Source organism: Podarcis liolepis, assembly GCF_965112155.1.
Source record: "Podarcis liolepis genome assembly, chromosome: 9".
In the NCBI taxonomy this organism is placed as follows: Eukaryota; Metazoa; Chordata; class Lepidosauria; order Squamata; family Lacertidae; genus Podarcis; species Podarcis liolepis.
Genome location: NC_139564.1, coordinates 38,445,831 through 38,459,674, shown reverse-complemented (window position 1 = coordinate 38,459,674; position 13,844 = coordinate 38,445,831). Strand labels below are relative to the sequence as shown.

The following is a 13,844-nucleotide window of genomic DNA, read 5'->3' as shown; positions in this document are numbered from 1 at the left end:
AGTCAATTCAATAAATTTAGGAATGTCAAATCTGTGATTCATTCTTGTAGTCTTTGGAACAGAAAAACAACTGATAAGATTGATTTCCACCACTCTGCTATTCATTTGATGGAACTGCCGTTTAATTTGAGCTTGGAAATATATTTAGTATTTACTGCAGGGCTATATAATGATAGCCTATATATCTGAAGAGAAAAAGTTGCTGGGTTCCTTGCACCTGATAAACACATCTATAAATATAATACTGTGACATCCTTGCCTCTTCCCTCTTTCTGAGATGGAAGCATGCAAATAACCTTGTATATTCCTCAAAGTGATATGCATGTTACCATTGTGGTACCATGGAGAATACCAATGCCTCCCATTTTCACTTGTTATCTCTGCCTTGTTCTTTCCTAAGGATCTTACAGCTTTGCCAGAGATTAATTTCAACATTATCATGATCAGAAAATTATATACTTTTCAGTATATTAGTGCATTCCATTTTGTTTGTTTTTTAAATAAATAACATGCAAGTTTGTCTACTGGGCATTTACCTATCTTGAATTGTATATATATAGATACATTCCAAAGGTAGGAGGAACAAACAATAAAGATCACCTTGCCTGCGATGCAGATTTTGAAGGTTCATACAATGAGGAAACAGGTATTCCTGCTTCCAGCTCCACAGTAGGTTTATTTTTTTGGGGGGGGGGAATTCAGTGACTAGAGCATAGCTGTCAAAGTAAGGAGCTCCTCTCCCTCCCTCCCTGCCGGCCAGGGAGGAGGGAGACTCCAACTGTGTTGCTTGGCTGCGTTGCTCACCCAATAAGGAGTCTAAGAACGACTGGAGGGTGGAGCTTGCATGCCTTGTGCCGATCAAATTGCCCGCATTGCCTGGGGACTCGCCTTTGCTCAGTGTTTCCCAGCGGAGAGGTGACGGTGGTTTCCCTTGCTGCATCCCCTTTGCTGGGTTGCTGCGCTGTGGGAAGCACCACTTGAGGCTTCGTTTGGCTGCTGGCTGGGCTTTCTGCCTTTGGTTCGGAGGGGCTCAGAAGTTGAACATACCTGTGCTTGGAAAATCCCTTATTTTGGCTGCTGATCCCTTATTTTCGAGGCTGCTGGTCCCTTATTTTCAAATCTGTAAGTTGACAGCTATGGACTAGAGCTATCTATATACAGTATATTTCAAGCACAGTTGCCCCATATATTTGTATAATGGAAATATGATCTTGGTGGTTTTATTTCCAACCCCTTTTCTAATGATGGAATCCACCATTTTCACAGCCGCTGTACACTGGGTCAACATTTCCACCAAGCTATCCACCACAATCCCAAGATCTCTTTAATGGCCAGTTCAGTTCTGATTAGTGTATGTGTGAAGTTTGTGGCTTTTGCATTTTGCTGTTTGGTATCTTAGAAACAGGATATTGGAGCACTTGTGTAATTCCAAGATTAGAATGCTGGATTTTGACTTTGCTCCACTGTTGGCTTTGTTAAGCATAAATGCATCTGTTTTAAATACAGCACTATTAAATATCATACTTTCTTATTAACAAATAAGGTAGGTTGCTACTATTAACACTTTTTTTTGGAAAGAGAAGACACTGAAAAATTACAAGTTGCCTTCAGGTAAAGAGCTGACGTTCTGAATCAGTTTTTTGGTCAAACCTAGCACTACACTTGATGATACTGACCAACTTTCTGGCTATATTATTTCAGAGAAGTCATAGTATTTCAGCCACATTCCTCCCATTTAATAGAGGAGCAACAAAAATTATGCCGCAGTTTCCCCCTCTCTGTTGAACATACTAGCAGCCTCAAACCCAAAGTCAGCTAGTAGTTTTGAAAGGCTCAGTCCACCAGTGTTATTTCTTGAAGGATTGTGTCATTTGGAGGAGCTACAGCTGAACTGCATCGTCCCCCACTTACTTTCAGAATCATTCACCCTCCATAAAAAGTGAGAGGGGTATCTTGCAGGAGGGTGGTCTTGCCTTTAAAAATGAAGTGGTTGAGGGTTTTTCCTTTCTCTCTCTCTTTTGCATTATATAAGGGAAAGACAAAGCCCTTGGCCTCTTTGTCTTTAGAAGCAGGAACATTTCCTCCAGATTCTGAGAATTTGCTGAACTGCTGGAGGTTAATCAAATCTTGGGGTTGGAGTGAAGTGTCGCATGACACTTTACCTGCAGCCTGAATTGATATGACTCAGGGACTGGTTTAGTGGGGTTTAGTGGGGTTTGTGTTCAAATGACATGTTTTGGACTAATTTGTAAAATCATCAGTCTTCCAAAGCATATATCCAAAGTTTAGAACTGTTTTGGAAGAAATAATACCTGGATGTATCTTTCTACTTCTGGATACTCCCACCACATGTGCTGATATGTTCTTATAATGGAACATCCCCTCTTAAACATGTGAGAACAGTTTGGTTTTATATTAGCTAGGCATCTAGGTGTTAAGTACCAGCTACGTACAATTTTAAGGGCTCTTTCTCTTGTTGCCGTCAATATTTATATGGCACTTTTACCCACAGATTTTTCCATGCCTCTTCTTCAAAATGGAGTTTAATTCTAAGTAGCCAAGTATAGTCTTGCACTGTAATCAACTAATCATTTGCTGCCCTTTCATGACACCCCAAATCAACTTCATGAGGTGGATGGCTCACTCTACCTAATGGTAGGGCCATAAATATGACGTTACAATGGCTGATTTCATCAACATATGGTATAATTCTGCTTTCCATAACTCTAGAAGTTCAACTATATTGTATAACTAACAGGGCCTTTAATCAGTAATGGAGGCCTAACTAAATAAATTTGCACTAACTTCTTTTTAAATGCTGAAATTCCTAATGATAAAATCTGTGGCATGGTATGGTATTTGTTCCTGCATAGGTTGAATGGGAAATGTTCTGTCATTACAAGCTGAACTATACAGTGTTTTAAAAGGTGAGTTACAAAAAATAGCAATGGCAGACCATTTACATTAATATGTATGTGTGGCAGAATATATGCCAGAGTCCCTGTCACTCTGCTTTTCAAGGCTACATCTGATATTTTTCGGTTACAGTAATAAAAACTGCAGCTGTTGCTAAGCAAATGGAATGAATTACATTTACAAGAAAGTTTTTCTGAGTGAAAAAGAAGATAGCTCAGAGGAGCTGTATTGTAAGCTCATGAATGACTTTATCATTTTTATTTTCATTCCCCAACTGGACTAAGGCAAGGTGATCCTTGGACTCTTCAAAATGGTGGAATTTAGTCCAAAAGAAGGGGAGCTGGAAAGCAGCTCTTTTAAAGCTTGAACAATGCTGTGTCCAAACAAACCAGCCTCTTGCTAAGTTTCCAGTTCCTTGGGCTGGGAAATGGTCTGTTAATCATATAGCCATCTTATAAAAATAGTCCTGTGATCTTGCTGTTGCCACTGTTCCTTAGCAATTGTGTTTGCCTAAGGAAATTTAATTTTTATATAGGTAATTAACGCTGTTGATTCTCTTGCTGGCACCACAGATTTTGCACAGGAAACAGCTTGTTTTGTTTCATTTTTTCCCTTTAAAAATATCTCAGATTCCAGTGTTACAGCAGACATTTGTTAGCTCCCATGCAACCCCAACAGCACCACCAAATTACTAGGAGGCTTAGGAAAGAATATATCCAGTCAGTATTAATGATGGATGAGTTTCCCTTAGCATTTTTCATAATTCATTATTCCCCCGCCAAGCTTTCTTGGGGGGAAATGGGGTCCTAGTATATGGAAGCACCTGTAGTTCATTAGTACAGCACATGGTTTGTGCAGAAGGTCTTAGGTTCAGTCACTTGTACAGTATTCCTAGGAGAGAAGTCTACCTGAGCCTTGGAGAGATGCTGCCAGAGTAGATAGTATTAGCTTAGCTCAGCCTTCTCCAGATGTTTTGGACCAGAACTCCAATTAGCTGCAAACAGTGTGATCAATGGTTGGAGATGATAGCCGTTCAAAACATCTGGAGGGTGGTTGTGGGGGCTGGGCAAATAGTTTGACTTATTTCTGTAGCAGTTAAACTATTTTCTGGGATGTGACTCCAGATTCCAGGTATGAATCGATCTGTGGGTTGTGTGATTTGCATACAGAAGCTGTGGGAAGCTCAGGGAATTAAAGTCTCCATCTACATTTTGAAACAAGATTACAAGCTGACACTTTCAAAGCACTGATTTTAACCCCTGGTTTCAAAACTGCACTGATTTTTGTTGTTGTTTCTTAGAATTCCCAAACAACTTCATGTACAAGGCTTCTAGTACTTTATATGTGGATTCATGCACTTGGTATGATAAACATGCTATAACTGAAATTTGAAAAGTCGTAACTTTCAGTCATAACATTTTTATACCATGGCCACAAATTCACACAAAAGGCTTTGGAGACTTTAATTCCAGTGTTGACAAAATCTAAATGACAACATTGTGAATGGCTGATTGTCATTTTGAATTCCTTGGATCAAAATAGACACATTTTCTTCATTAAGAACATTACAGTCTAAAACTTTACGGGAAGATTTATAATCACTGGAAGGAGAAAGTAATCTTCCTTTTGTCAGTGTATACAACCAGAGAGACTCATTAGAAAGTTTGTGTTAATGGATGCTCACTGCAAATATTGCAGTAGTTTGTTTCTGTTACGACAAGACACCCCAAAGGAAGCATAAAATTCTTATCAATGCCACCATATAAATACTAATTCTGATGCACTTTACATTTATATAAGGGTTTCTGTTTGTGCAGAGCATCATAATGTAAGAAACAATCAAGATCAGCCCTCCCCTGCTTTGTGTCACCAGCTGAGTGCCTTGATAATAATGCCATTTGAGATTGTTGTTCTTTCCCCCCAATGCTAATATTAGCACAAAATGTAATCACAATTATTTCAAATACTAATTGCATGCTCTCTCTTTTGGCAATTGAAAGTTGTCTTTGAAACATGCTTTATATAGGTTTGGATAACGCCTGTTAATAAATGGTTTGGGTCAGCAAGTAGTCTTTGCATGTTCTTCTGGTACAGTAGGTTATGATGCTCACCACCCTTCTGAATCTCCTTTGTTCCTGGGGATGTGGATACCAGCTTGGGATCAGCCTGAGCCACAGAATGGCCAAGAGAATAGGGCTGGAAAGAAATTATTGGTTAGCTGCTTGGCAGATGTCAAGGCAGTACAAACTACTGGAACTAGGGCAGCTTTGCAGGATGGACAGAAGGCCTCAGTACTTCAGAATTATGTGCAAACTTTTCTGTAGAGATTAGCCATGTTCTTTCATTTGCTGTACTTCCTATTGGATTGCATCAGAATTTTAGCACCCAAAACTATATAGTAATAAATTAGGTAAAGGTAAAGGGACCCCTGACCCTTAGGTCCAGTCGTGGCCGACTCTGGGGTTGCGGCGCTCATCTCGCTTTATTGGCTGAGGGAGCCAGCGTACAGCTTTCGGGTCATGTGGCCAGCATGACTAAGCCACTTCTGGCGAACCAGAGCAGCGCACGGAAACACCGTTTACCTTCCCACCTGAGCGGTACCTAGTTATCTACTTGCACTTTGACGTGCTTTCAAACTGCTAGGCTGGCAGGAGCAGGGACCGAGCAACGGGAGGTCACCCTGTCGCGGGGATTCAAACTGCCGACCTTCTGATTGGCAAGTCCTAGATTCTGTGGTTTAACCCACAGCGCCACTTGGGTCCTGTGAGCCACCCGAAAATCTCAAAATGTGAAGGTGGTTAAAAAATGGCCACCAACATCACAGCTTTAAACTCTTATTCAGAGATCCAGAAATATCATTTGCATTTAAAAAAACATACAAACAAAAAACATTGACGTAGAATTTATGATCTACTCAGTGCTAAAGTTTATCATTGGGGAAACAGACGAAAATGGGAGATGCAACACCCAACATATGGGAGACATATCTATTCAATGGCAAAGTTTCTCATTGGGAAAATATAGAAAGAAGAGGCATACAAAAATTAGTGTATTTATGTATGCATGCCTGAACTGGCCTGAATTTTTTGTTGACTTTGTACTAGAACAAGTGATAATATATACAAGATACTTTGGCATAAGAACTGCACTGGAGCCAAAGTCATGCCTTGCTATTCTGTTCCAAATTACTTGCTAATTAGTACTACACAACCTATCACCTTATTTCTTAATAAATAGAGATCTTATCTTGCATTTGAGTTGCTTAAAGAATAACAAGTCTTTACTTTTTTTCTCCTCTTGCTAATACATTCTAAATGCTGTGCTGTGTCCTTACTAAGCGTTGAATTTCCATGTAGATATCCTATTAAGATTAATAGAATTTTAGCATTTTTCATTAATACATTTTCAAATGGATTACCTTTTCAACTATATAAAACAGCTACTTTTTTAGCTTAAGGATCAACTCACTCTTCCCAAATGGGGTGGCTAGTTATGGATTGTCACAGAAGTGGATGTGGTTTAAATAATACTGAAATATATCTCACCACAGTGGAGGAGACAATATTAGAGACGTGTGTCTGGACTCTTTCTTTGTTATTTAAGTGACTTTGCTAACACATGAGAAGGGAGTTTGCTCACACCTGCCATATGCAAGAAACCCTAAGCGTTTGGTGGTGCCTGCCTTGTGTCCCAGAGGTGGGTGGTAGGTTATTGCTTTGTTGTTTCTCTTTATTTGCGCCTTTATCTTGTGAACCACCCTGAGATCTGTTGATGAAGGGTGGAATATAAAGCAAGCAAGCAAGCAAACCAACCAAGAAGAAGAAGATAGATAGTGGCTGGCATTGAAAACTGAGTGTGTAAATCCCAGCAGAAATGGGAGTGCCTGATCACCTCATCTGTCTCCTGAGAAATCTCTATGTGGGACAAGAAGCTACAGTTAGAACTGGATATGGAACAACTGATTGGTTCAAAATTGGGAAAGGAGTACGGCAAGGCTGTATATTGTCTCCCTGCTTATTTAACTTATATGCAGAATTCATCATGCGAAAGGCTGGGCTGGATGAATCACAAGCCGGAATTAAGATTGCCGGAAGAAATATCAACAACCTCAGATATGCAGATGACACAACCTTGATGGCAGAAAGTGAAGAGGAATTAAAGAACCTTTTAATGAGGGTGAAAGAGGAGAGTGCAAAATATGGTCTGAAGCTCAACATCAAAAAAACGAAGATCATGGCCACTAGGCCCATCACCTCCTGGCAAATAGAAGGGGAAGAAATGGAGGCAGTGAGAGATTTTACTTTCTTGGGCTCCATGATCAGTGCAGATGGTGACAGCAGTCACGAAATTAAAAGACGCCTGCTCCTTGGGAGAAAGGCGATGGCAAACCTAGACAACATCTTAAAAAGCAGAGACATCACCTTGCCAACAAAGGTCCGTATAGTAAAAGCCATCGTTTTCCCAGTAGTGATGTATGGAAGTGAGAGCTGGACCATAAAGAAGGCTGATCACCGAAGAATGGGTGTTCTTGAATTATGGTACTGGAGGAGACTCTTGAGAGTCCCATGGACTGCAAGAAGATCAAACCTCTCCATTCTGAAGGAAATCAGCCCTGAGCGCTCACTGGAAGGACAGATCGTGAAGCTGAGGCTCCAATACTTTGGCCACCTCATGAGAAGAGAAGACTCCCTGGAAAAGACCCTGATGTTGGGAAAGATGGAGGGCACAAGGAGAAGGGGACGACAGAGAATGAGATGGTTGGATGGTGTTCTTGAAGCTACCAGCATGAGTTTGATCAAACTGCGGGAGGCAGTGGAGGATAGAAGTGCCTGGCATGCTCTGGTCCATGGGGTCACGAAGAGTCGGACACGACTAAACGACTAAACAACAACAAATCCCAGCAGAATTTTCCAAGGCATCTCAAGCATCTCATGGGCTTACATACTCTGTGTCACAGAAGGCTAAGAATACACATTAGCTGCACGTTTTATGTTGTAAACCACCCTGTGATCTTCAGGTGAAATATATACATTTCCTGATTGCCTCTCTTAAGCAAAAACAGAATAGCAACAGGTAACTTCTGACTCTAGCAGATAAACTAAGTCCAGTGCCATCTAGTGACGAAACCATATAATAACACTATAGATAAATGTATACCTAAAGGTAACGGGTAAAGGGACCCCTGACCCTTAGGTCCAGTCGTGGCCGACTCTGGGGTTGCGGCGCTCATCTCGCTTTATTGGCCAAGGGAGACGGCGTACAGCTTCCGGGTCATGTGGCCAGCATGACTAAGCCGCTTCTGGCGAACCAGAGAGGCACACAGAAACACCGTTTACCTTCCCACTGGAGCGGTACCTATTTATCTACTTGCACTTTGACTTGCTTTCGAACTGCTAGGTTGGCATGTACACCTACACACCCACAAATGATGTAGGCGGAATTGCCATGGTGTGTTGTGGAAGTGAGGCTCGCTTAGGAGAGCTGGTGAGAGAGGAGCAGTCAATGGATGCCCTCTGCACTGGAGACGGGGTGAAGGAATAGCTACTGTAGATGGCTCTCTTGGGATCTGGGAAGAGGATCTTTATATATTTGTTTTATATCCTGCCTTTCTTCCCCAAGAAGCCCAGGGCCACACATAACAATTGATAAAACAATTAAAAATCAATTGCAAACCAGATGCAGATTGGGAAATATCTCCACTTGACAGGTTTGTAGAAAGAGGAAGGTCTTCTGTAGGCATCAAAAAGACCACAGAGATGGCTCCAGTTTCATATTAAAAGGGAAGGAATACCAAAGGGGAGGTGCCACAACACCGAAGGCCTGAATCCTACATTGTGATAAGATGATATCTGCTAGAGAATTGTTCTCGCAGAGAACAGTGACCTGTTGTGTACATAAGGGGAAGAGACAATCTTTCAGATATCTTGGTCCAAAGCTGTACAGAAATAGTTTTGTAGCCTCTGTGAGTAGAGGCTGTTGCGTGTTGAGTCCCACAGTGCCACCCACCAAAAAATTCACACTTCACACGTGAATTTTGTTTAAGGTTTTTGGCATAATTTTGGCCACAACTTTATTTAAATACAAAAAAATGTGAGTGGATGCTTAGGCATTGGTTATGACTATCTGTCCTTGCCCTCAAGGACAGAGCTGGCCCTTCCGGACACCAACGGAAGCCAGCGTGGGAAACAAGTATTGGGTGAGAAAATGAAGCTGGGTAACAGTCCCTCACTTCTCACCCTCATGTTCCGGTGGGGCTTGCACGGCTGCAGGTCCGACTCCGGGGACAAGGACAAATTGTATGGCAAGCCCCTGGATTCCTTTAACGGAATTCCCTTCGCATCATTTGGAGGGATAGGCACTTACCCCTCCAAGCACCAATTTAACCAATGCCTAACCGCCAACCTTACAAGTTGTGACGATTTGCTACGTAGTAGGCAAAAACCAAATGGCACCAGCCAATCAGCCAGATGGCAAAATTCCTACTAGGCCCCCGCACCAAGGCGGACGACCCCATGACAGGCAATAGCAAGGTCAAGCGAGCAAAACAAAAAACTACCCTATAAAAGGGCGGGAGGGCGGGTGATCCGATGCAAAACGGCCAAGAGAGCGTCCAATGTCTGGCCCCTGTATTTAAGGACTCTGACCCCTCCCCCAAATTGGCCACAATTCAAAACTCCCCAGCAACCCAATTTAACCACTTAAAGGCTTGGGTTCCTCACCAGATTTGCCTAGTCACTGCAGGGTGGCCTGTTCTTCCCAACCGCAACACGTGCTCTCTGTTATGGAGAACACGCTTTATAAGCAGTGGGCATATGTATTCGCCAATGGCATCCAAGAGTGCAAAGTGGGGAATTGGCTAATGGAGTCTTGGACAGAGAACCGGCAGGCCGTACACTGCCTTGTTGTGCATGGTGTGTGGGAAGCAAGACCATAATTTGACGCCTCACCCAGCCCTCAGCCATTACCTAGGCTTTGAGAAGGAGGTGGGTGGACTTTAGGATCCTGCCAGAGTCCTCACGCCTCCTTGCCAAAGACCAGCGCCTTGCTTACCCGGCTTTGGGAAGGCATCAAATATTTTTGGGGAGAGCATCAAATATTGTTGAGGGCCACCAGGAAAGGCTTGAAGGGCAGCATGCACACTGGACTACCCTGGTGTAGGAGGAATATCGGTGCAAGGGAGAGAATCCTCTCTTTCTCCTCCTGCTGCTAGCACATTTTCTGCCTTAATATTAAGGGGAAGAGTTTGGGGAAAAGATTGGACCCCCTTTCTGTTGCTGTTGAAAATTGATCTTTAGACCCTATTCAGGACTTACAGCAAGCTGTTTTCCACTTCATTGGAAAAACAGCATAGTATGTGAAACCCACTTAGAAATTGAAACGTCTTTGTATTCTCGCATCAAAGTCTGATGAACAATTTATTCAATTGAACCCTAAATACCCGGTAAGAATTTTAGCTAATTTCTTCACAAAGTAAATTTTACTTCTCACATATCTCAAGTCTCTCTCTCTCTCTCTCTCTCTCTCTCTCTCTCTCTCTCTCTCTAAAAGAGAGAATAGAAGGTGGTAACAGATTATAACTTCATAATTGTAACTAGAATCTTTTATGCAGTTCTGTTAGGTTTTCCACGCATACTGCCAAAAGAGGTTTTTCAGTCTGTGGCTTCTTCCAGTTATGTCTTCCATCTGTTTCCTTTCCTTTATTCTTTCATCATTCTGGTTTCTAGCTTCCCCCTTTGGCTTAGGGTGTTTTTTACAGAGACTTTTTTGTGTTAGAAAACTGCTAACTTGGGCCAAGATCCCACATAGTCCAGCACTTTACCCCATGACACTCTTCAAACAAATGCCCCTGGAAATTTGCAAATCAGATATAATAACAGCATCTGCTAAACAGTGGTGGATTGCTCCAGAATGTGAAGGTTCCATTTTTTACATATCGTGATGAATCTACACTGATTAGACCCCTCATGCATAAATGTGTCGTTCCTTTTTAAACCCATCTAACCTACTGCCTATCACAGCAACCGGGGGGGGGGGGGGTGTCAACCATATTATTCATGTATTGCATGAAGAAATGCTTCTATTTTGTATGTTTAATCAGTCTCATTGGATGGTTGTGGTGTAGTGTTTTGAAGGACATGTGGTTCCATAATTGGCCTCCACAGGCACTTACAGACTCATTGTTAAAACTGTGTTTTATGTAAGACAATCTTACTAGGCTATGAAGATCGCCAAAGAAGAAGAAGGAGAAGAGTGTTTTGAAGTACTGAACACTGAATATTCCTTATTCACTTTCCCATGCCATTCTTATCAAAAATATTTTAAAATGGTGCATCCTCCTAGTTTCTTTCCTTATAAAGTAAAATGGCACCAATCCCACTTAATATTATTGGGGAAATGTTCTCGTCTTTGAATACAAATGTAATCTTTTTAGCCCAATCTAAATGCTTAATGACACATCAAAGAATTCTAAAAGATTAGTGAGGAAACAGCCACCTTTACAGAAGCCATGCAGATTCTTCCTAAGCAAGGCTTGTTCTTCTGTACTGCTGCAGGACCAATCTGGTTGCTCTGGCCCACAAGCCACATTAGTTTCAGTTCAGAGCCTTAACACTGTTTACATTCCTGGGATGACCTTAAAATGACTCTTCAACTGTACTGGTAAATCACAACCATCGGGACATATCTGCAATTTTACTTCACAATTTTCTTTTTGTGAAGAACAAATTGACTGCAGACTTACATATCCACAGTTCAAATTTGCTTTTGTTTGAGAGCTTTATTGTCAGCAAGAATGTACAGGGGGAACATATTCATAGCCACTTACAATATTTGGACGCTCAGTTTCTGAAAGCTGCTTTTTTATGTTGCTACATCTTCATTTCTGCTGAGATGATTACTTCTTCACCAAGGTAAAGGATGTCTGGCCTTTTAGCAGTTAGATGGAATATTTCCTTTCCTGGTGGATAGCCACATTTAAATGGTTATAGAATGGTTCTGTGACTTCCTCTTCTGCTTTACATCTTCATGGGAGAAGTATTCCTGAAGCATTTGAAGTGAGGACAACCAAACTCTCTTTCTGCTCCAACTGTGCTTGTGCGTAGTTTTTGCTCTGCTCGACTCAGGCCAATTTTAATTATTTAGAGTTTGCTGTCACAACATGGGCTCACTAGTTTTCTATGTCTGGAGAATCTCTCCTGCCCTCTAGTTGTCAGCTTTTCTGCTGCATCATTTCTTTATCAAATAGTTTGATGATAGTCATTGCATTATTAGGGTGTTCTCTGTTAATTTTACAGTAATATTTATGCTTTTGGTGGTGGTGTTTTTGTGTTGCCTAAAAAGTTTCCTTAAAAGTTCTTAAAAAAATTGTTTCCTAAAAAGTTATATTCAAAATAGCTCATGGAAAAATCAAGGATAACAAGTTGCTTTAAGATGCATCTTAAAGTGACTGTGGGGACTAAAGTTTATATTCTCTCTCTCTTTCTCTCTCTCTCTCTCTCCCACACACACACACACACACGCACACACACGCACACACACACAGGGCTAGTGGTGGCATAGTGGGTTGTGGGTTTTAATCCCTGCCCAGCCAGCAAGCTCACTGGATTACGTTGGGAGAGTAAACCTGTCCTCACAGGATTGTCAAGAAGGTAAAGTAGCCAAAAGACTGATACTGATGAATTGGAAGAATAAAGATAATCACTGGATCAACAGTATGGCAGCACTCACAACTTTTGACTGGACTTCTTACAGACATAGACTTTGTTTGGATAAATATGACAACATTTGGAATGAGTTTATACAGAATGTATCTACATCTGTAACCCCCTTTGTGCTCTTAATGGCCCATTATCTCAAGAGGAAGCCAGCTTGGCGTGTATTTTAACATTTACCGGATCCAGGGCTTCAGGAAGCTAGGTTGGTTTGACTAGCTTTTAACGCTTGCTGGATCCAGGGATCAAATGCGAGTTTGGCACCCACAAACTCAAAACAACACACCACAGTAACCTTTGTCCGCATTGTCCTCAATTGAGATGGATCTTCATTTGTATGCTCTTAATATACCAATAAATCTATTGATTTTGTGTTACAGTGGGCGGACATCCAATATTAAAGGCAGCTGATATTCGAGTCGCTGGAGCTTTGGTAGCTGCATCAATGCGAGAAAGGAAGATCAAAGAACAGGAAGCAAACCAAGCTGCTGCTGTAACAGAGAACAGTGTCTAACATAGGATGCAATTCATGCCCAGTTGTAATAAATGACATCATCAATTTGATTATAAAGATACTGGATTGTAAACAAACTTCAGTTTCCTCTGATGAAAATTCCCATACAATGGAAAGCAATGGAAAGCATTTCATCTTTAAATCATCAGATGTAGACAGAAGATAACAGAAACATCACTCTTGAGCCCATGGTATACACTAGATTCCTATATTGTTAGAAACCGTAATTTCAGTAGGATTTAGAAACCTAATGTGTAAAAAAATTAAAATAAAAAAATCCCATGCTTATTTGTTTGGATCATAATAGGCACTGTTCTTTTGTTTTTGTCTTTCTGTATTCTGTATGGCAGCGTCTAACATCAAATAAATGTGTCAGTGTTTTTTGCCCAAGAAATTTTACAGCCTTTCTGGTGCCTTTTGATCTCAAAGTTGTTCTGTGTGCTTTTCAAAACAAACTAACTTGCATCAAGCGCTTTAACAATATATTCCCCAAATCTGCAAAAAGACGGTGTAAGGTCAGTAAAGGAAAGCCTTTACCTTTCAATAGTCACTTTTCTATAAATAAATTGGCACTTGATCCTCATCAAAGAGCAAGAAATATTGGATATGCTCTCTGAGTGTCCATTGTAGTTTTTTGAGCCAACTACCTGATGGAAGTCATCACTTATATGTAAATGAACTGTCAATGGTTTGCCACTGTTGGC

At 41.2% G+C, this 13,844-nt stretch overlaps 1 protein-coding gene across 4 annotated transcripts in view; it reads left to right on the top strand.

Annotated features, from left to right (window-relative positions):
• The window catches only part of IQCM (IQ motif containing M), an 88,311-nt gene extending 74,777 nt beyond the window's left edge, over positions 1–13,534 (top strand). For all 4 annotated transcript variants that reach the window (XM_083520071.1, XM_083520069.1, XM_083520072.1 and 1 more), the window contains exon 12: positions 13,007–13,534. In XM_083520071.1, coding sequence (XP_083376197.1) covers positions 13,007–13,140 — 134 coding nt within the window. In that variant the 3' untranslated portion in view covers positions 13,141–13,534. The remainder of the gene's footprint in view (positions 1–13,006) is intronic.
• Positions 13,535–13,844: the final 310 nt, after the last annotated feature.